Source organism: Haliotis asinina, chromosome 8 (genome assembly GCF_037392515.1).
Source record: "Haliotis asinina isolate JCU_RB_2024 chromosome 8, JCU_Hal_asi_v2, whole genome shotgun sequence".
Classification (NCBI taxonomy): domain Eukaryota; kingdom Metazoa; phylum Mollusca; class Gastropoda; order Lepetellida; family Haliotidae; genus Haliotis; species Haliotis asinina.
This window is the reverse complement of record NC_090287.1, coordinates 59,893,825-59,918,413: the sequence shown is the minus strand read 5'-3', so window position 1 is coordinate 59,918,413 and position 24,589 is coordinate 59,893,825. Positions and strand designations below refer to the sequence as shown.

At 42.3% G+C, this 24,589-nt stretch overlaps 1 protein-coding gene across 1 annotated transcript in view; it reads left to right on the top strand.

Annotated features, from left to right (window-relative positions):
* The first annotated feature begins 4,669 nt into the window (after positions 1-4,669).
* LOC137294179 (nidogen-like) overlaps positions 4,670-24,589 on the top strand; it is a 64,668-nt gene continuing 44,748 nt past the window's right edge. The window contains exon 1 of the mRNA XM_067825170.1: positions 4,670-4,988. Coding sequence (XP_067681271.1) covers positions 4,788-4,988 — 201 coding nt within the window. The 5' untranslated portion in view covers positions 4,670-4,787. The remainder of the gene's footprint in view (positions 4,989-24,589) is intronic.

Below are 24,589 nucleotides of genomic sequence, written 5' to 3'. Positions count from 1 at the left end.
TCAACACGGTTACAATGTGTGGAGCCCAATTCTGGCGTCCCCGTCGTGATATTGCTGGAATATAATTAAAAGCGACGTAAGGCTGTACACACACACTCCATTTCAAGAGAAAAATGCCATTGTACCTTTTCTATTCAATACCTGCAGGTAGAAAATCAAAGCTGTAGATCATCCCGTTGAAATTGATTCGAAAGTAGTTACAAGAATCAACCTATCCTTAAATCACAACAGAACACACTCATTCAATAATGTAATCAGTCATATTCATAATAATGTTTCATTCATGACAGAATAAATAAACGAAACGGGTCAAGTTTAAAAATGACGTCACCTAGAGACTGCTGACCAGATGCCGGAAGTCGAGGGTCTGGCATTTTAGGCCAGACGATGGGTGGTGGAGGCAGCATTGGCCATCCACAAGGTTGGTCAACATTGGTTCACATGGGTTCTCCTGGGTCGCCCAGGTGTTTTAACCCGAACAGTCGGCAACTGCCCAGCTGCTGGTGCATGGTGTCATGCTGTGAGCCATGTCTCTCGCTGCGGTGTCACTTCCGTCACATATATTCACATTCAACTGGTTAGATACCCCATCGCGTCATATCGACATTAGAGGACAATAAAACAAGGATTTGGTCATCCCGGGGTCAGTTTACAGTGTAGGGATGACCATCTATATTAAACTGCACATGGTATCCTGGTGGGCTGGCATGATAGGACAAGCAGTACTCTGTCTCCGACCCTAAACCGCATTATTTCCCGTACCACCCGACCCACTCTGCATTGCTAAAGCCCTTAATGAAACAAGTCTTGATTCCCTCGGGTTTAGAATCTCCCTCAATATAAATGGGTTTACTTGTTAGTATCAAAATTGTATATATTCAGGGACTAGGCAACAGAATCCAAGGCCTACAGGGAGCACTGCCCCATCACATCACACGCACGCGCACCCACAGGGTATGTACGTCGCTAAGCGCAGCAACATGGAATACTACGTTATCCCCCTTTTCACATTACCTCACCATTTACATCGACTCACAATAGTCGTGTTAGTCTGTCTCACAGCCCCTGAACCACATTAATGTCCTCTACAGTCAAGTCCTCCTTGCAATGCTGAAGCCCTAAATGAAGCAAATCTAGATTTCCTCATGTTCTGAATGCATTAAGCTGTAGCCGTGTCACTATGATAGTATTGTGTAAACCGACACACATTATGACATCGATCTTCATTTTAATCGGGTCTTCCCCAAATCTGGGATGTTAGGGATCTCCTCTGACACCGTGTTCCCACGTTACACATACGTCATATGTATCCAAAAACGTAAGTTGAATTGAGCACTCTTAAAGTCAGATTGTCAATTTGAGACTCATGACGAAATCATGTTTACGTGAAATAGACTCTTCGTTGGCGTGAAATTAATTTTCTTTATGCTTCCTCCTCCAGGCAGAAGATTTAACAATTATACTGACCAAAATTACGGTTTTCAGAACAAACAGAAGCCATATCTAATGAACGTTTACATATAAAGCAGTGATCTTTTTTCTGACAAAGAGGGACAGAAAACGGGGGTGAAAGTAATTGATTAGGTATGACAAGACGTGTTTTGGTAAAAACACATGCATTGTTCCGCTGCTTGTTACGCGAGTGCAGGTTCCCGCCTGAACAGCTGGTGTGTCGTCTGCTCCCGGAGATACTGGCAGAATAGCAGATGTCTTCCTGTATCTGTTGACAGCTGCAACAACGGCAACTGTACTCTTGTCCAACTTCATCAATCTGGACGTGATAATCATAATATAAAATATGACGTCAATCGAAATATTCCGTTTCTGAGAAGACACGTTTGTAAAACAATCTCTGTTATCTCATTAATTTGGAAAACGCTTTACGGAGTACTTTTAGGGAAAATTAATTTCAAGGATTAGTCTTTGTTGTTTTTCTTGGCCTTTAATGTGTAGATTTATGAACACGAATCACAAGTGAGTCGAAGAAACAATGAATGTGTCGTATACAGCGAATGTGATACTAACATCTGGACAAGCTCTTTAAGACAACATCAAAGCGGGCGATCAGATTCATACAAGCACGTCATCCGAAACAGACCTTACACAGAAACACATTCCAGAGATATCGTTGTGGCGTATTGTCGAGTTTGGTTCATTTGCAGGTTTAAATGGTTATTTTAATCTCTGCAAATTGTTGTTTTACAACTGAACAAACAAAATATTACACGGGCATTGAAAGCATCGATACTACTGCTGAACAAATGGTTAATAATTAAAAGGCCTTGTATTATAGGAGCAGTGTGTATTCAGTGATTGGGGAAAATGTATAGTTTATCTAAAATGCTGTACGTTTTGTCTGTCATATCACACAGCATGTACTACAATATTGACAATGTCTACGTATTTTTCTTTTAACCAAACAGTTTGGGCTGAATTTTAACCATTATCAGATAAGTACTAGACTTTTATGCGTTCTTTTTTGGACGTGACGAGGGTGGGGTCTTATAAAATGTGGTGCTGGTGATCGAGGGCTGTTAATTACTGAGTAAAGGCAGAAATTAAACATCCGAGATAAGGTTTCCGTGTGATTGGGGAGGTTTTGACATGCATTGACATCTCCAGTTTTTACCTCACCAGTGACTTAGAAATGCTCTACATTTGGAAAAAGGATTACATATACGGTTGACGTTATGATTTCCTAACCTTTTGTCTCATGTTGTTAGAGTTACGAAAACCCCTTTGTTCCGTCGGACGGGCGGACTTTAATCTCTGGATATGAATGTTAGCTAACCAGGCAATGAAAGTACCACATGATTAAAGAGAAGAAAAAAACCCAACACTATAATATTTGGTCAATATTTACACGAAACGGACCGTGAGGAAAGTTTAAAGAGTGATTTAACACGAAAGAATCTCCCTCAACTAGGGTTTGGAATATACCTGTCAAACCTCCAATTAGTATTGTATTGTCAGGTTGAGGTTTCGGTATCGATCCCACCTGTGACCGGGTGTAAAAACCTTGGAGTCAGCTTTGTGTGTAGACTCTTTCAGTGTTGTCACAACCTCTAGTGTACAGTATACAACCCTGTGCACGTAGAAGAACCCACGAATCTGGTGGAAGTGACCAGATGGTGGCCACAGGAATACGTGCATACGTGCACTTTGCGGGAACAGCAACGCGCAGTAAACGTGGACAAAGTACTGTGACTAGGAGTCCCAGTCCACCTAGCTGCGAATTGGGTACCTCGTGAGGATGAGAGAGCCACAATAAACTCGGTGCGCCTAGTGGCAGCAAGAGGTGTATACTCCCCAGGGAGTTGAGATTGATAATACGATGTGACGCTGAGACGGACATCCAATGATCGAGGGAAACAAATGCCAGTGTCTTGAGAAAGCAATAGTTGCATGGACATGTGTGCTATATAAATATCCTGTAATAATAATAATAATTAAATAAAGTATCCACGATCTGTACCTTGTGCAGTATGAAATATTTCAGTATCAGAGTAATTCGTCCCTCACAAACTCACTCCCCTACCATAAATGAAAATGGCGAGGCGGGTAGGGGAGTTGGGAGGAACATCAACAGAAAAGCTTCAGTTTTATATCTCCTAATGAAGACAAGTTTACATAAACGCATATGGGCTGACCATTCCTTGCAGGAAGATGGAAGATGGGGAAAGGGAGGTATGTGTGTGTTCGTTACACATCCATACGACAGACCACAACCTCACTCTCATCCCCTCAAAATATAGGTCCAATGTTTAAAAAAAATAGAGAGATTCTTCCCATTGACAAATTTCTTGTATATCCGTTCATATACATGTGTACAAATTTAGCACTGTTATATGACAGTTTGCACGGATAATATTTAATTCCTCGTGAATTTCAGAAATTTGTCATGTTTATTTGTACCTGACATACCAACATGTGTCATGTTTTGTCGTCCCCGCACGACCGTTCAAGTCCCAACACTGAGGCCCGTGGTGTGAAACAATACACCGGTTTGATATGTGTAGAAACATTGACAGAACCTCATTTTCGCGCCATAATGGACAACCCCTGTTGCATAATGAGCTGATGACATATCATGTTTTCTGCTCAAGACAACACACATCAATCTGCGTGCAAAGTGCCTGACTCCATATGTAATCTTGTGCATTGTAAAGCTTGTGTGTGGGCGAGGGTCTCGCTTGCCTCGCAACTCAAAGGAATTTGGTCACATGACTCGATGTATTAGATCCACCTGCAGTTTAACAAGCGGTTGGAAATGTGTATGTGAGCATGTTTATTGTTCTGAATATATTTGACACATAGAATGTCATGTCTCTCTTCGTCGGCATTCGTCAGTTGACAGTTACGACCTAAATTTATTAAAATGGATGTGATGTTGAAATTTATTTTGATAATATGTTTAATAAATATTTGTTTTACTCTTGTCGTATGAATGACATTGGAAACTTATAAAACTAATAGAACACAGATGTGTGAAGCCGACCACTTGAAGTGATTGACCCCTGACCCACCCCAGGGGAGACCCCCGCCCCACCCCACTCCCAAAGCCCTACCGTCCAGTGATGGGAACAATGTGTCTTTCAGAAGCAGCAACCTTATCCCTCGTGGATGACGTCACTTATCTCACACCAATCAAATTGCAGCATTCTACTCTAGACACAAAAATCTCCCAGCAATGGGTACTGGCCGTTGGTAGACTGGGGGATCTCTGATGGAAGCTTGTTGGTGAGAGGGGTGGTTGCATTGACTGGGAAGTGGGAAACAAATTCAAAATGAGGACGTGTTTGTTATTGACTGCCTTTGGAGTATACCTGAGTGTGTTAAGCGTATCAGGGGTGCCACTGAAACTTTTCTACCCGTTTGGGTCCGAAGCCCGAGATTATGTCCTTCAAGCGGGTGACGATATCAGCTCCAGCGAATTTCCTCTCAATACAAGCATTTCCTATTTGAACTGGTATTATGGAAGTGTATATGTAAGTATTGCATAAATATTTATTTTGTTAATTTGTATAATTACATTTGACCTGAACAATATATATATATTTCAGAAATTAAGATGGTGTGGCAGGTACTTAACGTTTTCACACAATTCGTGAATTTAACGTCATATACGAGCGGAGACAGGTATTTTTGTGTCAGCTTGTCGGAATGTTTAGAGCTGTCCACACCGGCAGATCCAGACACCGGTTTCCATGCGACTAATCTCACTTACGTGGGACAACGAATGCTGATCTGTGTCGAGGTCCATCATCCACACAAAGAGACAACCCGTCTCAATTTCTCTGCCATAATCCCAAGTAAATATGATATCCAAACGAAAATGGAGAAGGGTAGGTTCTGTTCATGTTTGTTGTGATGTCAGGTAAATATACACACATAAGTAACCAGTCGAAAAGACGCTTTCACTTAACATATTAGGTACACTTGATAAAAATAAAGTAGAACATGTGTGGAACATGCTCGGCTATTTAAGTTAAATTGCTTAGTAAGCTAATTGCAATAATTGTCTCTCCAGACCCAAAGCTGTGAGTAATTCTCGTATGGTAAATCGTGTCGGTTGTTGAAACAATTACACATTTTGAGTTGTTCCTAGTTGATGGGTATCATGTGTAGCACGTGCGTTGCATAAACGATGCTGTGTCCATGCTGTTGGTTCGCGTCTGATGACCACGGGTTGTTTAGTATGGATGGCTATACATGGGTGGAACTGGACACGTCCCACGTCGGTTTAACGCCCCATTGTAACAGGCGGCGTTATGGTTGAGAACCGAGTTACTCATTTTCTAACTTTGTGACATTTAAACGTGATGTGTGCGTGGTAAATGACTGTTTCAATTGACGCCCATTTTTGACTTTCCCCACATCTAGTTCATGTCATTATCGTCCAGATATTTCAGTTTTTTCTTTATCTGTAAGCCGGCGCTACTATCTGCTTGGTCAGCGAGCGTTCAAATCCTGCGATTAAACTCCCGCCCTCCCGAGATTAAACTCCCGCCTCTCGTAAATATTGCGATATCATGGAGTCGATGAAACGAGGATTAGATAATTGATGATATGTTGTTTTAAGCACAGAAATACTTTGTGCTGTTTATAATGCAGGAAGTGCTGCTGGTGTTTTGTGTTACGAGCAGGCATTCCTTGCATATGCAATCTGGCAGCGCTGGTTGCAGAGACTGGTTTCTCTGTTCGTGAAGAGAAGACACTGTAGACAGACTTAACTCACCAGTAGCGCTGATAGCAAGGGAGGCTGGCAGATTGATCCCCGCTGTCAACAATTTATCACCTCCTTTTTATCAGGAAGAAGATTGGGATGAAGCATGATGGGAGCAAACGTAGATTTATCTGGCCTAAAACTGACACCATTCCCATTTTGTTCTGATTTCTTGCCAGACGTTGAACCTCCCTATCCAGATGACCGACCCTGATATGAGGTTTAGATACACGTCTGACGAATATGCATATTTAGACCGAAACCTAAGGAAATTATTACGATCTGAGACCTATAAATATTTACGTTTTATTCCAAATGTCCCAGAAGTAATGTTTCCGTCGATAAAGGAAAATTTTGGAACCATGACATAATCTTCATCTGTGGCACCAAAATAACTCACTAAAGTGCTGATGGAGGGAAACAGTGTATGAACCTGACACTGGTATGCCTACTGGATAGTGGTGTCTACCAGTGGTTGGATTATGCCTACTGGGGTTGGGGGTTGTGTCTACTGGTGAGTAGGGCTACATGGTGAAAAGCCTGTGCCTACTGGTTATCTAGGTTTCGTCTAAATGTTAAAATGACTGTGTCTTTTGGTTATCCTAGATTTTGTCAACAGGGTGAAGGGATAGACCGATGCTTACTCTATGTATATATACAATTTTGGCAGTTAGAAACAAACCCAATATAAATCGACAAGGAGCCTCAGGGAGGCCAGAGATAACCTGAGGGAATCTCGACTAGCTTCATGTAAAGCTTTAAGGTTGCAGAGAGGCTTGGCGGTGCAAAAAATAAGGTGGTTCAGGATTTGCGAGACAGACTAGGTAAAGGGACTGTGCCTGCTATTTAGAGGGTTTGTGCTTAGTGGGTAATGGGTTGTGCCTTCTTGTAAGAGTGGTTTGTGTCAACTAGCTAGTGATGTGGTGCTTGTTGGTCCGTCCCACTGGTTAATGTGTTATGGCTTTGGCGTTCTGACGCCAATAGCGCATCAAACAAACATTATCTTGCAAACGGTCATCACCTCCTGCCAGAAGTATCTGTGGCCAGATGTTCTGCGAGTTACGTCACTCACACATGGCAGACTGTTTCAATCGTCGACGCGCGTGTAATTATGACAATTGCTCATTGTCTGCACGCGGGATGCACGCGCGACAGACGGGTATGACAGTGATGCCCTGTATTTGATTTCTGGGGATGAGACACATTTTACACTCAGTGTGAAATGACTACGTTCTCTGTGCACCCAACAGCGCACATGCCTGCCTACACATGGGCTATATATTGCATATCTGCATCCTTTCGTGCATGGGCACGGGTGATGTCGTTGAACACCATCACGCAGAACGTTTTACGTTGACTTGTCCTCCGAATAGAAGGTGTAATCCCAATTGCCTTACCTCACACATAATGTCTTTTTCTCATTTGCTGAGCGTTCTTCAATTATTTTCAATGAACCCCGCTTACAAGCGAATAACATTTCTGTGTACCCCCCTTGGAATGCCGAACTCATTTAGCTACTTCGTGGTAGTAATTCCTTATCTCGAATAACATTGAATCACGTGTAATATACGGACGTCAACGATGTTTTGCGAATGCAAATCTGTGGAAAGGAGATAACTTTAAATCTGTTTTTTGTTGTCTGCAAAGTCTAGCAACGGATACAAAAGGTTTTTACCCCCTGACTCAAACAATTTAAAAATGAACACTGAAGAGTTCGGTGAGATAAGTATGTTGTTCACTTGTCCCTCGGAGTCCATGGGTTAGGGCCTTCGGGCTCAGGGACCACAAACATCGAGGGCACATCAACCCATGTTCCCCTCGTGACACAGGAACCCGATATCGCACTGTAGATTAAACATAAACCATAGATGTACACGCACGTCATATATATTAATATGCCTTAATATATATGACGTGCGTGTAGATCTATGGTCTATGTTTAATCTACAGTGCGATATCGGGTTCCTGTGCCTCAATACCAGTGAACAGGTTATTATATACCTTATGTCATGTCTTGTCATTGTTAACAAGGGGCGCCAAGTGCTTAAAGTATCACGTTTGCGTATCACGACCGGGGTTCAATTCCCCACATGGGTACAATGTGTAAAGCCCACTTCTGGTGTCCCCCGCCGTGACATTGCTTGAAGCGGCGTAAAACTAGACTCACTCATTGTCTTCAATACCTGTGAAGACCGTGGTTGGAAGTAATCTTCAGTAACCCATGCTTGTCGGAAGAGGTGAATATAGCGGTGGGGTGGCCAGTCTCCTTGACATGGCTGGCACATGTCTTCTCAGTCGCGTAGATTGATGCACATGCTGTTGATCACTGGTTTTCTGGTCCAAACTCGATTATTTACAGACCTTTACTTTGTAGTTGAAATATTGCTGAGTAAGGCGTTAAACAACAGTCAACAAAACATTGTCAGTCTTTCAGGTCCTTTCTGTTTGATGAGTGCAGTCAGGTGCACATGAAAGACGCTGTTACTAGAGTTACCTCCCTTAAACTTTCCGGATTCGCTGGTCTTGATGTTTCTTCCTTGATCTTTTCTTAATACGGACAGGGTGATCTTGAGACGCGCTGTGTTATCTCATACGATGACTGGTGTATAAGAAAAACATATTTCTGTGTGTCATTTAGCAGCTGGAAAGATTAAAATTCACACCGAGACGACAATGCCGGTAACTTGGTTTCCTCAACACAACGATCTGAGAGAGTGAGTTTAGTTTTAAGCTGCACTTATCAATATTCCAGCTATATGGCGGCGGTCTGTAAATAATCGAGTCTGTATCAGATAATCAGTGATCAACAGCATGAGCATTGATCTGCGCAACTGGGAACCGATGACATGTGTCAACCAAGTCAGCGAGCCCGACCACCCTATCCCGTAAGTCGCCTCTTGCGACAAGCATAGTCGCCTTTTATGGCAAGCATGGGTTGCTGAAGGCTTATTCTACCCCGGAACCTTCACGGGTCCACACCGATCTGACAATTTACGATGATCAAGCAGGCGTTTAATGGACCGTGCTTGTTTGTGAGATGTAAGCTATACAGATCTTCCATAGACCAGCAGCACATAGTCTCTCAGTGATTCCTGTATACTGTGCAGCCGACGTTGTTTGGTGTACGCCACCAATATTCCTCCTTGTGATCTTCATTTGTTTCTATGTGAACCCCCTTGTCTTATCTCTGTGTCGTGGAGGGTCTTGGGACTGTGCGTGAATGCCGGTATTTAAATGCAAAGTACAGATGCTGGTCTGTTATTGATATTTGATTATTAGCAACTCAATTGATAGCCTCACTAATCAAGATAAAAAATATATCATACAAAGGTTCTAGGGTATTCCCGAGTCCACCATACAGACACTAAACAAAGTATATCCAACACAGTCAGTGTAAGTCTAATATAATTAGTAAGTGTATATTACTGCGGTTCAGAAGCGAAGAGTGTCTGGGCCCTTTTTGTTAAAATTCTTTATAGTAATTTATCATCCGTTTTCTCTGTAACATATTTTCATTTTCAGTCCAAATGGTGGACTACGTATTAATACGCGGGCAGGGCGGTCTACGTGTAATTAGAAGTCCATTGATTCGGGTTTAAGGACGGTCACGTGCAACAATCGCGTATCCCACAATGTCGTGCTAGAATTTCATTTTCAGTCCAAATTGTGGTCTAGGTTCTTCCCCGACCCCCAGAATACGTTGATGAAAATGTGTGTTAAATCCTTGTTCTTATTAGGAATATCAAACATTACTAAGTAAAATTTGTTAGGGACATTGAGCTTTCTACTAACGGTACGAAATATGACAGATATTTGTCTTTTCGTGTAGGTTCCATGTTCCTGGTTGTGTTTTTATGGCGTGGAGGTGTCAAAACTCTCCAGTTTCACTTTTAATCCCAGAAATAAGTTATTACCAGTTATATATCTGTAAAAATGGTGATTGAACCTAGATCAAGGCTTATTTTCAGGCTCGGGTTGTGCCAGAAAACTTGCCAAATCTTTTTACACTTGCATTCCATTCGTACCCCATTTAGATATTCACAATCAAGATGAAATATGTAATACGATTTGTATTGGGTACGTTTAAGAATTTTGGATGTGTAATTTAGTTGGAAGGTTTAGTTTTTGAATTTATTCTCTGCGATTTTGGATAGAGATACAGTACACTCATGTTCTGTGTTAAATTGGCTAGTTTCTCCTACGTTTTTGCACGTGGTATGATCCCGGTAAATCGCTGCACGAATGTCGGCAGCTTGGAGGTAATTACCGAGCCGTGTCGCTCACAGTTTACCTATTTACCACCACAGGCAGGTGTTAATCCCCTTTCTTTCACCGAACCACCGACCGCCTGGTGTCTCATGCTGGTCAAACACGTGTCCGGATGGGGGGAATCTTTCCGGGGTGAACCGAGTGCCCCCTGCCCCTGCCCTGAAGCGTCTGGGGATGGGGGAGGAGACACGTGCAGGATAGCACCCCGGGGTGGGGGAGGGTTCCCTGTGCACCCCAAGGTCGGGGGACGACATGTGCACAGTTATCTGCTCGAGTCTTCCCAGACCACGTGTCTTGTATTCCACATCTGACAAAATCCATTTGTCAGAAGGTTGACTTAGACAAGTGTGCGGGAATCCTTATGTCAACACAGACATGACGCCCGCCTCCACATGCGCAGGATTAACTGAACATAAAGAAACAAACCTTCACAGTTAATGTATGGGATATATTCATCTAAAAATTACGTATTGCAGCAGCCGTATCGTGATGGATGTCTCCTAAATATCGACAAACTCCCCATTGGATCGACCAAAAAACCTGATGTATTATTATTAACTGCTGAATCGAGTACTGTATGTATGGATTAAAGTTTGGGATAGTATTATGGGATTTGTCAACATCCAGCTTAAGTTAAAGTTTTCAGACCCAAATGACACATTGTTTGGTACATTTTCTTGTTTATAACATCATAACGAGACGCATATGGTTCAAGGACTGTTACGATGACTATAGCACTTTGTGTACTCTTTCATATAAATATATGGCTCATGTTTTGCCCCGATACGAAAATACCATCAGTCATTATGTTTCAACTGCAGTTCATTAGAGGCGGTGAGGTAGCCAAGTGTTTAAAGCCGTCACTCGTCACACAGAAGACCGGGGTTCGATTCCCCACAATGTGTGAAGCCGATTTCTTGTTTCCCTGCCGTGAAATTGTTGTAATGTTATTAAAGGAGGCGTAAAAGTATACCCTTTGTCAATAATTGAATTTCAGTGAATAAAAATGAACATTATATCATATCTCGTTCTAGACAAGGGAGGTGGGTATCTACTTTTGGATACTTTCCTGCTGCGTTTTGGCGCCATGTTTTCCACCTGGCTGTCTTGTTCTTCTCTTTGAAGCACACACCTTTTACTGCGGCGAAATAAATAGAACCCTTATCACTTGTCAAACTCAGACAATCTCCCCACAAAGTGCTAACGTTGCAGATATGAACGAGGGGTCGGGGAACGCTAGTTCGCTGAAGCGTCGTGAACGGTGTACGGACACCGCACCGATTGACGGTAACGCGACACCACAACCTTAACCTTTATGTCTTCTCGATGGATCCAGAATCTAGCAAACGCTTCTTATCTCAGAAAGCGGCAAGATATTGTGTGTGGAGGAGATGAAATAGAAATCAGATGATTAGGGTCGGTACCTGAACCTTTCCATCATAGACGTAGGTTTATCTCTGGATGCAAACACTCGGTAAACCACGGTAGGAGAAGAATACGTGCATATACACCTGTTAATATACACCGAGTGTTATCAAAATCTGATGTTTACGTTTATTGCCAAAGAAGTTAAACAAACAACCCCTGTATTTTTGCAATGACAGGTTTTCAACACATGCATGAAACGTCTCGTGATGATTACAATCTAAAACAGGAGTCTTTACCCGTATCATAATTAAAAACGACAAAATGAGTGGAATCCATGTTGATTTTATGTTTAATGTGGAATTTATTGGCTAATGTGAGCATTCAAAATGTCATTTTGCATGTCTTACACGATACAAGGCCAATACCGTTTTTAGCCTGCATGTGATAGTATGACAGCCAGCACTCTCCTCCTAATACCCCAGCCAGCCTCCTGATCCTCTGAAGATGCACTCTACACCATTCCTCCTGTAAAACACCTTCCAACTGGGCAAGGTTCTGGAGGATCCCTTTGTCAGACACGACGACCAATCATGTCCTAAATATGCTCCAGCTGAGTCCAAAGGGTTTAGATTGTGGCTTATTCAATGGTGAAATATGCCAGGGGATGCGTAATTATGTTCTTTGCTATGAACTGCACTAAGCTGTGTTAACCAAGCATGTAAGCACTGTCAACTATGTAACATGTTGTGCTATCTATTGCGGATATAGACGATGGGGCAGCCTTGAAGTAAGTCTATCCTTTAAAGAGGCAAGTGTAAGCAAGCGGGCAAGTCCGATACTTTATTTCTTTAAGAATGTTTCATTTACAGTATTACGTATACTTAGATTTACAAGTCTAGCGATAGGGTAACTTGCGGTTAACAACTTGTGAAGTCCTTTTCCGTTGACCTCCTATGATATCTGTGCGCGATATTGCTATAAGTGGCGTAAAACTCACCCACTCACTCACTCACTGAAGAGGTGAATGATCACGGCCCTTTAAATGTGTCCTCCACTAATATCCTGTTTGGATAAGTTTGTGCATGATTGATTCTGCAGGGATCCTTTAACCACTATGACTCCGTGGTAGACGAGACACTGGCCTCATGTTCTGTACAGGTTGAACATACAGGTAATTAGAAAAATGGCGCTAAGTAATGCAATATTTCAAGGAAACGAGTTGCACGCTGTGTTGTTAACGACGTTATTCTAAATACTTCTGAGTTGACGCCATCAAGACCTTCAACTTGTAGACTGGATGATCAGTATAACAGCTGGTGCCATTTCAGCATGTTTTTGCGCGTCTGTGAGTGTGATAGTGAGGAAATGACGTTTAGCATCCTTGGGTACATGGTATATTACGGCAAGGGATCTATGTATTGTTCTTACACCTCTCAGGTCATTGATGGTTGAGAGAGATCATTCTATTAATCTGTCCATTATTACATGGATATCACACTGTATTTTAAAACACCCTCGAAGGTCCATGTTAGAACTGATCTTCAGTAACCCATGCTTGTCGCAAGAGGCGACAAACAGGATCGGCTGGTCAGACTCGCTGACTTGGTTGACTCATGTCATCGGTTCCCTATTGTGCAGTCCGATGCCCATGCTGTTGATCACTGGATTGTCTGCTCCTGCCTCGATTATTTACAAACCGTCACCATATAGCTGGAATAATGCTGGGCTCGGCTTAAAACTAAACTCGCTCACTCACGAATACTGAGACTCTTGTGAGTACTATGTGAAGTTAACATGATCTCAACATAAACTCTCAATGTGTGGAATCAGGTCAGATTTGGTCAGCAACCAGTGCTTGTAAGAAGTGATTTGAATGGTCAGTCTCGTAGAGTTGACACATGTCATTGTTGTGCATTGGATCAGTCCAGGCAGTAGAGCTTGCAGATCACAGTGAAAGTCTTGGTTATAATATGACGTGTGTCGGCCCATCTGGAAGCAAGTCACACTGACTCGGAATATGTCCAGAAACAGCACTTATCAGAATGTGGCAGCTGACCCCAGGCTGGACATACACTGGTTCATACGCGAAAAATACTCTGTATCCAATGCTGTATCCTACAATATATATAGGCTGTGTCAATTACTGTATCCTACATTATATATAGGTCTAGGCTAACTGCCCCCCGGACAACTGCCCCATGGCTATCTGCCCCCAGTCCATCGTACCCCCTGGACAACTGCAGTTAGCCTGATACCTATATTGTATAGGCTGTATCAAATACTGTATTGTACACCATCGGCTTTATCACACTCTGAATCAAATGTCGAGTCGTGCGAAACTGCGTGCACCATACGCTGAATCAATACTGAATCATGTGTGTCTGCTATGTGGGGTTAGATTCATAACGTGTATGTGACGCCAAACATCATCCCTCATTCTAACGAATGGCTGTCGTTTAGAGGATCCTCGTTTTCCTGACAGGTTGTTAATGAAGTCAGTGACAACTTGGAATATTTACGTCTCTCATGACGCAAGGGAGATGTTAATCCGACACTCCATCATTTAATGTGTCACGAACTTAAGTCAGTGTTTATGGTCGATTCCAGTTTGTAAGTTTCCCCGCCGCACATGTCATGGCAAAACCTTCAATGAAGGAAGTCTGTTTTAATCTGTTCAGAATCTCCTTTCTTTCTGAACCCCTTTTTCTGTTTAAATGGATATATTGTTTTCTTTTTTGTATATACAAAGCTAGACCTATAGTCTAGACCTGGTGCCGAACATGTTCGATGTATTCCTCCCAATGATATGCAGCCGCCGCCGACGACGACGCCAGGAATGTTGCTGTGTGCGGTGATAAACAGCTAAACAAAACCCAATAATATATTATTCAATTTTGAGTTTATTCTGGTCGCATTCATCAACGGTTTTATCACATTTCGTTAAACTGCAAAATTTCACAAACATGGACCTGAAAGCGTTATTAGCGCTGCGAGGAGTTAAGTGGAAGTATGGCCTGCGGTTGCTCAAATATCCTTTTATAGGGCAGGGCGCTGATGTCTATTTATTGAATTGGAGGTGTGCATGTGGTTTAGCTTATAGACATAAACACCAATAGGCGACATTACTCAGCATCAGGTTTGGCCTATTTAACTTGTTCATGCATTCATACAGATTATCCAGAGCGTATTGGAATGTTGGTTACATATTCCAGTTTATGCTAACAAATTTCCAACCCGAAAGTTGAGTAGCATCTCTGCTTAAATGTGTTCCCAGACGCAAATTTTGTGAAATGTTGCTATTCTTTCTCAGGACAATACATCCCACCCCCATTCTTTGAATGTGTATGAGGAATCCGTCTTTTGCCATACTGCCTTCAGCACTGTCATTGTTTGTCCATCACGGTCTGTCTGTCTCACTCTGTCCCTCTCTGTCTCTCTCTGTCTCACTCTCTCTGTCTCTCTCTCTCTCTCTCTCACACACTATCTCTAGGAGTTTCCATATTAAACTGTAAGAGGTAAACTTCGGTGATTAAACAGTTCTCTGTCTCTCTTTCCCTCCTCCCCCACTCTGTCCCCCCACCCTGTCCCCCTTCCCCCTACCCTGTCCCCCCACCCCACCTTGTGCCCCCTTCCCAGTTTATCTGAATGTACTTTGCACATTTGAGGAATCAACACGAGGCTTTTATGGAGGAAGTTGGAGCCAGGTATTTCCCCTCAGCGTTAGGCTTGTATCCGTTTGGAGTAGCTCGGTGTTATCCGGCCCCGATAAACACTGGCGTTCTGTGCTGCTTCACATATATACACAACGTGACAAAATAAATACAGAGTTTCCCTCTATGTAGAGATTGAGAACAAATGTAGATTCTTGTGGCATAAGCAAGCGGCAAATGTTTCCACATGAAGAACATCAGTGTCGTCTGATCGGATGTGACGGGATGGTCTTCCTTCTTGACTTTGAGAGTGTCGGCCAAGCAGAGACAATGGGGTCAAGTTACTGAGTCCATGAAAGGGGTGTTCGAAAATTTAATATTCTTGAATTAAACTTTTGCTATGGGGATTAGTAGTAATGGGTTCATTTCTCCATGCACTCTTTGACCTACATGGCTCCTTGACAGTTGGACTCAGACGTGGAGTTACGTCCCTTGGGGTCGTCAGAAAGTTGTGATCATGGGTTTGATTCTCCTTGATTATTTCTTCAAGCACCAGTCAGTCAGATGCTTGTAGATTTCACCAAAACGATAGAAGGCGAAGCACTTGAATCACTTGTCTGCCACATGCTGTGGTCTCAATGGAATATTGCTCAAAGTGACGTAAAACCGTTTTCACTCTTTTACTCAATGATCAGTTGGATTTACCAGTGATTGTTCTATAACAAAACGGCGTGTGGATCAATCAAATCACAATCAGGCTGATCAGTGGTCGATATTATGAGCAAAGACCCCCGCCCGGGGCAAGCTGACAGGCAAACAGCCATGTTATACTAAGTAACGTTCAAGTCCTTAGTACTAAAACCGTTCGAGGAACGTGTACTTTCTGTCTCAGCATGAAAGAGATTCTATATTAAACCATAAGAAGTCCGTGCACTTCGGCGCATAACCGTCTTATTCAGAAGTGTCCTCTTCAAAATATCGCATTTCAATTCATAGAATCTGCACATCAACATAATAAATATGTTCAAATGCATGGAAATAGAAAATTTAAGTGTTCGTTTTTCGAATGACGTTGTCGCTACAGCCATATATGTCGCCGATATCAAGAATATATCTGTTACAAATGTTATTTACATATGGTGGTGAATAGTGTCATTAGCTCTTCGGTGAACACTTGCCTTGCCTTGACATGTGTTTGTTACGGGTCCCGCCGATGGAGCAGGATAAACTCCTCATCTCGCGAACACTCACACACAGTTGTATCACGGAATTAGTTCTCGAACACATGTAGGCGGAACCGTACCAAAGGATCTTACCTGAATGTTATGGCCGACTCATTCAGCTATTTGTGTGTGAGTGAGTTGAGGATGAAAACTTAATCTGGGGTCGTGTTGATGGAAGGGTGGGGTAGGGTAGGGTAGGGTTGGGTGGGGGTGAATCACGAATCAATAGTGGGCACACAGCCCTTTGGACAGTGGTTAACTATAACATCAGCTATGGATTATACTTTGTCAGTAAAGTACATATTCTAGTTAGGCCGAGTATCAGGCACCTAATCACCACAACACAAAATGTAATCTAACCCACCCAGCCACTGTGGCTTCCACTACAATGAAACCCGGACAACAGGTAGTAATTTGTGGCGATAGATAACAAAGATCTCTTGCAATAGCTCTCAATGACACGCCAGCGTTCTGCTTACCAACAACCTGCCGTCATAGAGCAGATGAGGAGGCACCATATTTTCTGACCATCAACGACATCAACTAATTTTCGAAGTAAAACCATACGTGTTGCAAGTTTTTTCATTTGTAAATGTTAGGCTGTGTTGACCAAACACCTTTCCGTCTTAAACATATACACGGTCATAAAGGTGACATAGTGTCCACCGTTTTTGAAATCATTGTTATGTCTTTAAAACAGTCACTGCACCTCGGACATGCGTCTTCAGCTGTTTACCATTCTACTGCAGTTCTATGCTATCTACCCGAGTCGGTGGTATCTTGTGGTAGATGGCAAGGCTGGAGGGGAGGGGGAGGGGGGGGGGGGGGGGATCAGAGCCCGTGTCAGAGGATGCTATCATGTGGGTCAACACTGATATCCATCATCATGGACGTCCATCATCATGGACGTCAGGGCAGATAGGTGAGCTACAGTGCATGCGCTGTATTCAGTGCAGTATGAAGCACGCACACGCACAAGGGCAATACATAATATGTTATAGTGGGAACGCATATAGTGTACTGGGCTTACTTGTTGTAGAAATAACGAAATGACGTCACCACAATTGTCATGCGTACATACATGACGTTATAATGGTGATCTATCGTAAAGGTGGCAACCATGATATAGTATTCCCAGAAATTATTGAGAATCATGTTGCGTCATGTAACTCATTACGTTTATTAACTTCTGGCGTTTTACTTACATAAACATGTTAAAACATCATCCATTTACAGTCTCAGTCTTGTTTTAGTACTTTGTTAGACCTCTTCGCTCAGCAATGCATGCCTGAATACGCCTAGGCACACTACCCATCAAAGTTTGTAGGTAATCGTGTGACAGGGTATCCCAATATTAGACCACCTCGGCCTTCATATCTTCAATATTTCTCAGTCCCTTTTGGTTTATTCTGTCCTTCATGACTCCCCACACATTCTCAATTGGGTTTAGGTCTGGGCTGTACCTGGGCCAGTCTAAAACGTGAACATTTTCGCCCGACAACCACTGTTTTGTGTAGCGCGCAGTGTGTTTTGGGTCATTATCATGCTGGAAAATCCAATCATCTTCATACAATGTTTGTGCTGTCGGAAGAAGGTGACCATTTAGAATGTCAACGTATCTTTCTTTTGTCAAGTTTCCCGTGAAAACACACAATGGCGTCACTCCGCGAGCCGATATGTCACCCCACATGTGAAACTTCGGGCTATGTTTTGGTCGCTGGTAGATAGGTTTGACAGTATCTTTGGTCCAAATTTTCACACAATTAGGGAAAAGCCAAACAGAACTTTCATCCGAAAAGAAAACATTATCCCAATCTTGATTTTCATGAGCCCGACACCAGTTTAAACGTTTTTCCTTTTGTGCATCTTTCATCAACGGCGAGGGAATTCCACGTTTTTTCACCCAATTAAGTCTCTGTAATTCCTGCCTAACTGTTTCATTGCATACCTGAGGACTTCCTCTGCTAATCATTTCATTTCTGATGTTCTCAACACTTTTCAATTTGCCCCTACTCACAATCTGCCCAAGTCTTCGGCGATCCACAACACTGAATTTCCTAGGCCGACCTGCCCCTGCTTTGTGCTCTATCCCGGTTCCTGTTTGATTATTCTTCAAAGTTCTGTATACTGTAGACAGAGGAATACCATGTCTACAAGCTAACACTTTAGCATCAGCCTCACCCCTTTCAAAATCATCTAGAATGAGCTTTCTTTTCTCTCTTGCTGTAAATTCTGCCATGTCAACACAGGAAGCCGTCTGCTCAGACAAGGGAGATAACTCTTGAGGTAATGAGCTGCCTTCTAAGTCTTCAAGAGTTGTCTCCCTTATTTAGTATGCTTAGTGCATAGTGAAAGCCCTTTTTCCAATCTTAGCATCATTAGAAAAAAAAAACAAATATTTTCTCAATAATTTCTGGGAACACTGTATTTGACAGTCATCATGAACCTTAGAAAAAAACCTTTCCGTCATAACCCTTGACAGACAAAACCGTTCAGTCATAACCCTTTGACAAACAAAACCGTTCAGTCATAACCCTTTGACAAACAAAACCGTTCAGTCATAATCCTTGACAGACAAAACCGTTCAGTCATAACCCTTGACAAACAAAACCTTTCCGTCATAACCCTTGACAGACAAAACCGTTCAGCCATAACCCTTAACAGACAAAATCGTTCAGCCATAACCCTTAACAGACAAATGTTTTCCGTCATTGACAGACAAAACCGGTCATAGAGAATACCGTTCACAGTAATAACCCTCGACAAACAAGAGCTTTATTAAATAACAGGCGATGGTTACGTGCGTTTGTTGAACTTCTCATTTTGAAACGAACTCGGGAATTTCGAATTTCTTTACGTTCTGGCAGCTTTCCAAGTTCAATTTGAAGATTCTAGGTTTTTGGTCAGAATCGGAAACTATTTCTGTAGCTCGTTAAGATAAGTAACATCTCCCCAATCCCCGATCAGAACACATGACCGGCCTGGAATGTTTAATTTATCTCCTTCCGGATCCAAACATTTTCAAACAGGTTGCTCCTAGGATGTTCCGATTTCTCATGTCTGTACGTAGTCTGTATACAAAGTGTTAAACAACTGTTTAGTCTTCTATCGCCACCTCGAACAGCCTCCATTAATCACTCCAGTCATTGAAGATGAAGTTTGCAATTTTAATGAGTTCATTTATGACCGCAAAGGGCGACACAACACTCCTTCAGCAGCCTGCTGCACAGAACCATGTGGCGGCCAGGTGGCTTGTGTTGGGAGGGAACTGATGGAGGTGTGTTTTGAATTACAGGTTTCAAAGCCAACACCAACCTGTTGACAATGTTAAACAAATGCCTCCTGGATTTGATCACGCGTGTTTCCTTATGGTGTTGTGGCGATAGGCCGTTGGCCCTTGGTCAGTTGACTCTGATGTGGGCACACGGGATGTTAACGTGTAATTGTTAGCTTGTAGCCAGATGCCACTGCATGTCAAGATAAGATACGTTATTTATCGCATCAAGAAACAGTAGAAATTTTCTATAAACTACAAATGAACGCAGTAATTACAAACGAATAGAAATGAATCTGTCAGTGTTGGCGATGGAACTTGATTGTTGTTATTGTATACCGGTGAAAGCGTGTGTAACTGAGGTCGTTTTAGAGGGTTTTGTTCAGGAGGTGGAGCTTAAGTAGCGGTTGGACCGTTTGTGTTCTGGCGATACTCAAACCCTTCTCATTACTGGAACATTCATTCTTGCCTACTCTCAGCCTGTCCGCCAATACAGAATATTTTACCCAGCTGACTGTGCCATACATACCCTGAAACAAACATATTAAAAAAAGTCCATGAATATGAGGCAAATATTTTTTTTTGTAAAAAAGATATGTTCATTCCAGAGACTAGCTGTTAGTCTATACCCACCCCTACCCTTCACGATACACACACCATCTCACTGGATCCCCTTCTTTACAAAAAATAATCCGTCCTTTAGTTTGTCTCAGGGTTTCTGAACCACGTTATTTACCCTTTCACTGGGCCCGTGCCATTACACGATACGACCAAAAATAAGCAAGTCTAGATTTTCCACAGGCACCATCCGTCTCATATTCGTCTTTATTTAAACGAATCTACTACTACTACTACTGCTGCTGCTGCTGCTGCTGCTGCTGCTGCTACTACTACTACTACTACCACTACCACCACCACCACCACCACCACCACCACCACTACTACTACTACTACTACTACTACTACTACTACTACTACTACTACTACTACTACTACTACTACTACTACTACTACTACTACTACTACTACTACTACTACCACAACTACTACTACTACCACCACTACTACCACTACTACCACTACTACCACTACTACCACCACTACCACCACTACTCTTGCTGCTGCTGCCACTACTACTGCTACTTCTACTACTACCACTACTACTACAGCTGCTGCCACTACTACTACTACTACTACTACTACTACTACTACTACTACTACTACTACTACTACTACTGCTCTTGCTGCTGCTGCCACTACTACTGCTACTTCTACTACTACCACTACTACTACAGCTGCTGCCACTACTACTACTACTACTACTACTACTACTACTACTCTTGCTGCTGCTGCCACTACTACTGCTACTTCTACTACTACCACCACTACTACTACTGTTGCTGCTACTGATTATCGCCGTCATTATTTACACGTCTTTGGCTGCAGGGATTATATCAAGGGACCACGTGTACCCAATACACAAACATATAGGGGTGTGGTGGTTTGCAGTCAATAGTGTTCCAAGTACGCCACAGAAAACTAAATTGACTGAAGGAAATATTTGCCCGGGGGTGAAAGGAGATCTGATATTGTCTTCACTGTGGGAGATTAATAGGTTAATGAACATCACACAAACAGTGACGAGCGGTCACACCTGATCGTTGTAGCCATTGACCTGGGGATCTCTTGACCCCACGCTGCAGCCGCTGAGGTTCGGGGAGAATGTCTGGGGGAACGCGTAAGTGTGTACGAGTGTGACAGCTCTATGTGTATGCTGTGTGTTAGCTGTCCGTCACACACCGGGGACACATTACGCAGACAATACCACCGCTTGACCTCACCGTTTCACCGACGGCAGGAATTTCCTGTAATGTATTAATAGCTACGAGGAGTATGCTGCCTCTACTTACCCCTATATGAAACATTCTGGACATTAAACAAACATGCTTTTTTTGATAAAAATCTTAATATTTCTCCTTGTCGATTTTCGAATGTTTAGCAATAACTGCACGTGGAAAATTGTTCCCTAAAAGTATTAAGCTTAAAATCACAATCACAACTAGACTACTATTTTAAAATTTACTGACGTATATAATGTAATATTATCGCAACTCTGGTAGACAATGTGAATGGCACTGACATATAATAAACACGAGACTTTCTTCAAGCCGCATTAGTCTGGACTGGCCAAGTATTCCAGCGATTCCACACTTGCTGAGTCTAAACTGGATATAATTGCTTCAGGATCCGACAAACTTCACTTACAGTATAGGTCAAAGTTAAGAATTCTTAGAGCTACGAATGTTTCGAGAATAAGGGCCCTGACCTTGAAATAAATATTTCCAAGAAAATCCATCAAGTCCAGAAAATGTGGCAAGTCGAGATTGCCCAATCCTCGGGAAAGTTTAAGGGCTCCATTTCATTTCATTTCATTATTTATTTCTTATTATGAACTCTTTTCAGTAAAATATGTTCATTTCAGAGGCTAGTTGTTAGTCTAGCAGCATGTGTAGGTTCGATGTGTGGAGGTATCAGTCTAGTGTTGGGACTGGTTGTTGTTTAACGACACAATCAGCAATATTCCAGCTAAATGACATTGACGAATAACGTGAAATATCTCGAAGGATCTGCAGATAACACGTATGAAGTGTCATGTCACAGACGCACTAAAATACAAAACGCATTCCAAGATAACGCCATGAGACGAAATTTATTTATTTATTTATTTATTTATTTATTTATTTATTTTGTATATGGATGTTATCTCCTAATCTCCCTTCTTTAAAATAAAACAATAAAACTTGACCCCTACCTCGAAGTCCTCTCACCATCTCTCTCCCCTTTAACCTCTAGTTCCCTCCCCTCTTCCTCCAATAACGAGTTTACCATGCTCCTACCCCACCGCTCCAAACCCGCGGGTCATCGGCCGTATGCGAATGTCATCCTAGAGTGGGGCCGGTGACCTCGGTGAGGCTACTTGACTTACACTTATTGGCTCCCGTGTCCAGTTAAGTACACACCAAGTCTATTACCCAAACAACAGAATTTAATTTAAACTTTTACAGTTTACCGAATCCAAATCAAATCTACACTGCATCGGTCCTTAAATTAAGAATTGCTCCAGGTGCCATTACTGATTGTACCTACTTTAGTAGATATAAATGTATTGCAATGTGAAAATTTTACATCTGGGAATAAATATTTGTCTGTCAGGCACCGTGACTGAGGAAGGTTAGTGTTGAAGTTAAACAGCCTATGTGATAAAGCAAGCCCGATAGCTATATTACAAAACAAATAAAAAAACCCTAATAAAAAAAATAGAAACAGGAGATGTGAAAGCCTGAAAATGTTCAAAAACAAAACGACCGTCTATATGACGTCAGTCTCTTAGTAATCGACTCTGAAGAGATACTCCAGTGATCAACATCATGAGCATTAATCTACGCAACTGGGATACACTAAGATGTGTCAACCACATCTGAGAGTCTGACCACCCGACCCCGTTAGTCGTCTCGTACGACAAGCATGGTGTAGATCAATTCTAACCCGGATCTTCACGGGTCAGGATAATGTTGAAGTTCAATAGCTTCGGTAATAGAGTAATGCTGCTAGCTATATTCTAAATCAACACTGAAATGATAAAAAGAGACAAACTATCTGAAAAGATTTTAGACGAAACGGCCTACTAAAAGAAACTATACATTCATGCTTGATGATGCCCGACATTAATCAAACAAGAAGTTGTTATTCGGTGTTGCCGTATTAAGTAGAGGGATCATTGGTGTGTTTTGTAAACACGAGGATTGCAGAGTGTTCGACTATTTTCAGCCCAGTGATGTTTAGAAAACGTTCGCAATTTTTGGTTCAAATCCAATTTCATATGTATTTTATTTCCCCACAGTCTGCGTATAAACCTAGTGTGGATATATTTAGAGGCGTAACATTCTACTTGTGATATGTTTTATTCGATGTCTTTATTGCATGCGCCATATATACGCTCAGCAGTGTCACGCAGCCCTCCACTGCGACCTTGGGGAACTTGGAGTACATATCTCTTGTTTTGTCAACATGAAGGATACTCACCCTGTTGTTTACTGGGATGTCGCGGTGTAAGTCTTAGGATCAGAAACTACTCTCTCTTTTTTATGGGAAGTGTCTACTGAAATGTCACATCATTTTTAAGCCGAAAACATAATCCAGTAAACACCCTTACTCCTTATCATCGTATGCATTTCACATTCCATGGAATGCAATAGTCCGTCTCACAGACCCGTGAAGGTCACAGGGTAGAATAGGCCTTCAGCAACCCATGCTTGCCATAAAAGGCGACTGTGCTTGTCATAAGAGGCGACTAACGGGATCGGGTGGTCAGGCTCGCTGACTTGGTTAACACACGTCATCGGTTCCCAGCTGGAATATTGCTAAGTGCGGCGTAAAACCAAACTCACTCACTAACAGTCCCTGAACCATAGTATTTTCCCTACAGCCTAGCCCGCCTTGTAATGCTGAAGCGATAATGTAGGAAGTCTACATGCTCAGACCCGTTTTCCCACTTCAGGTCCTTTTCAATTTAAATGGA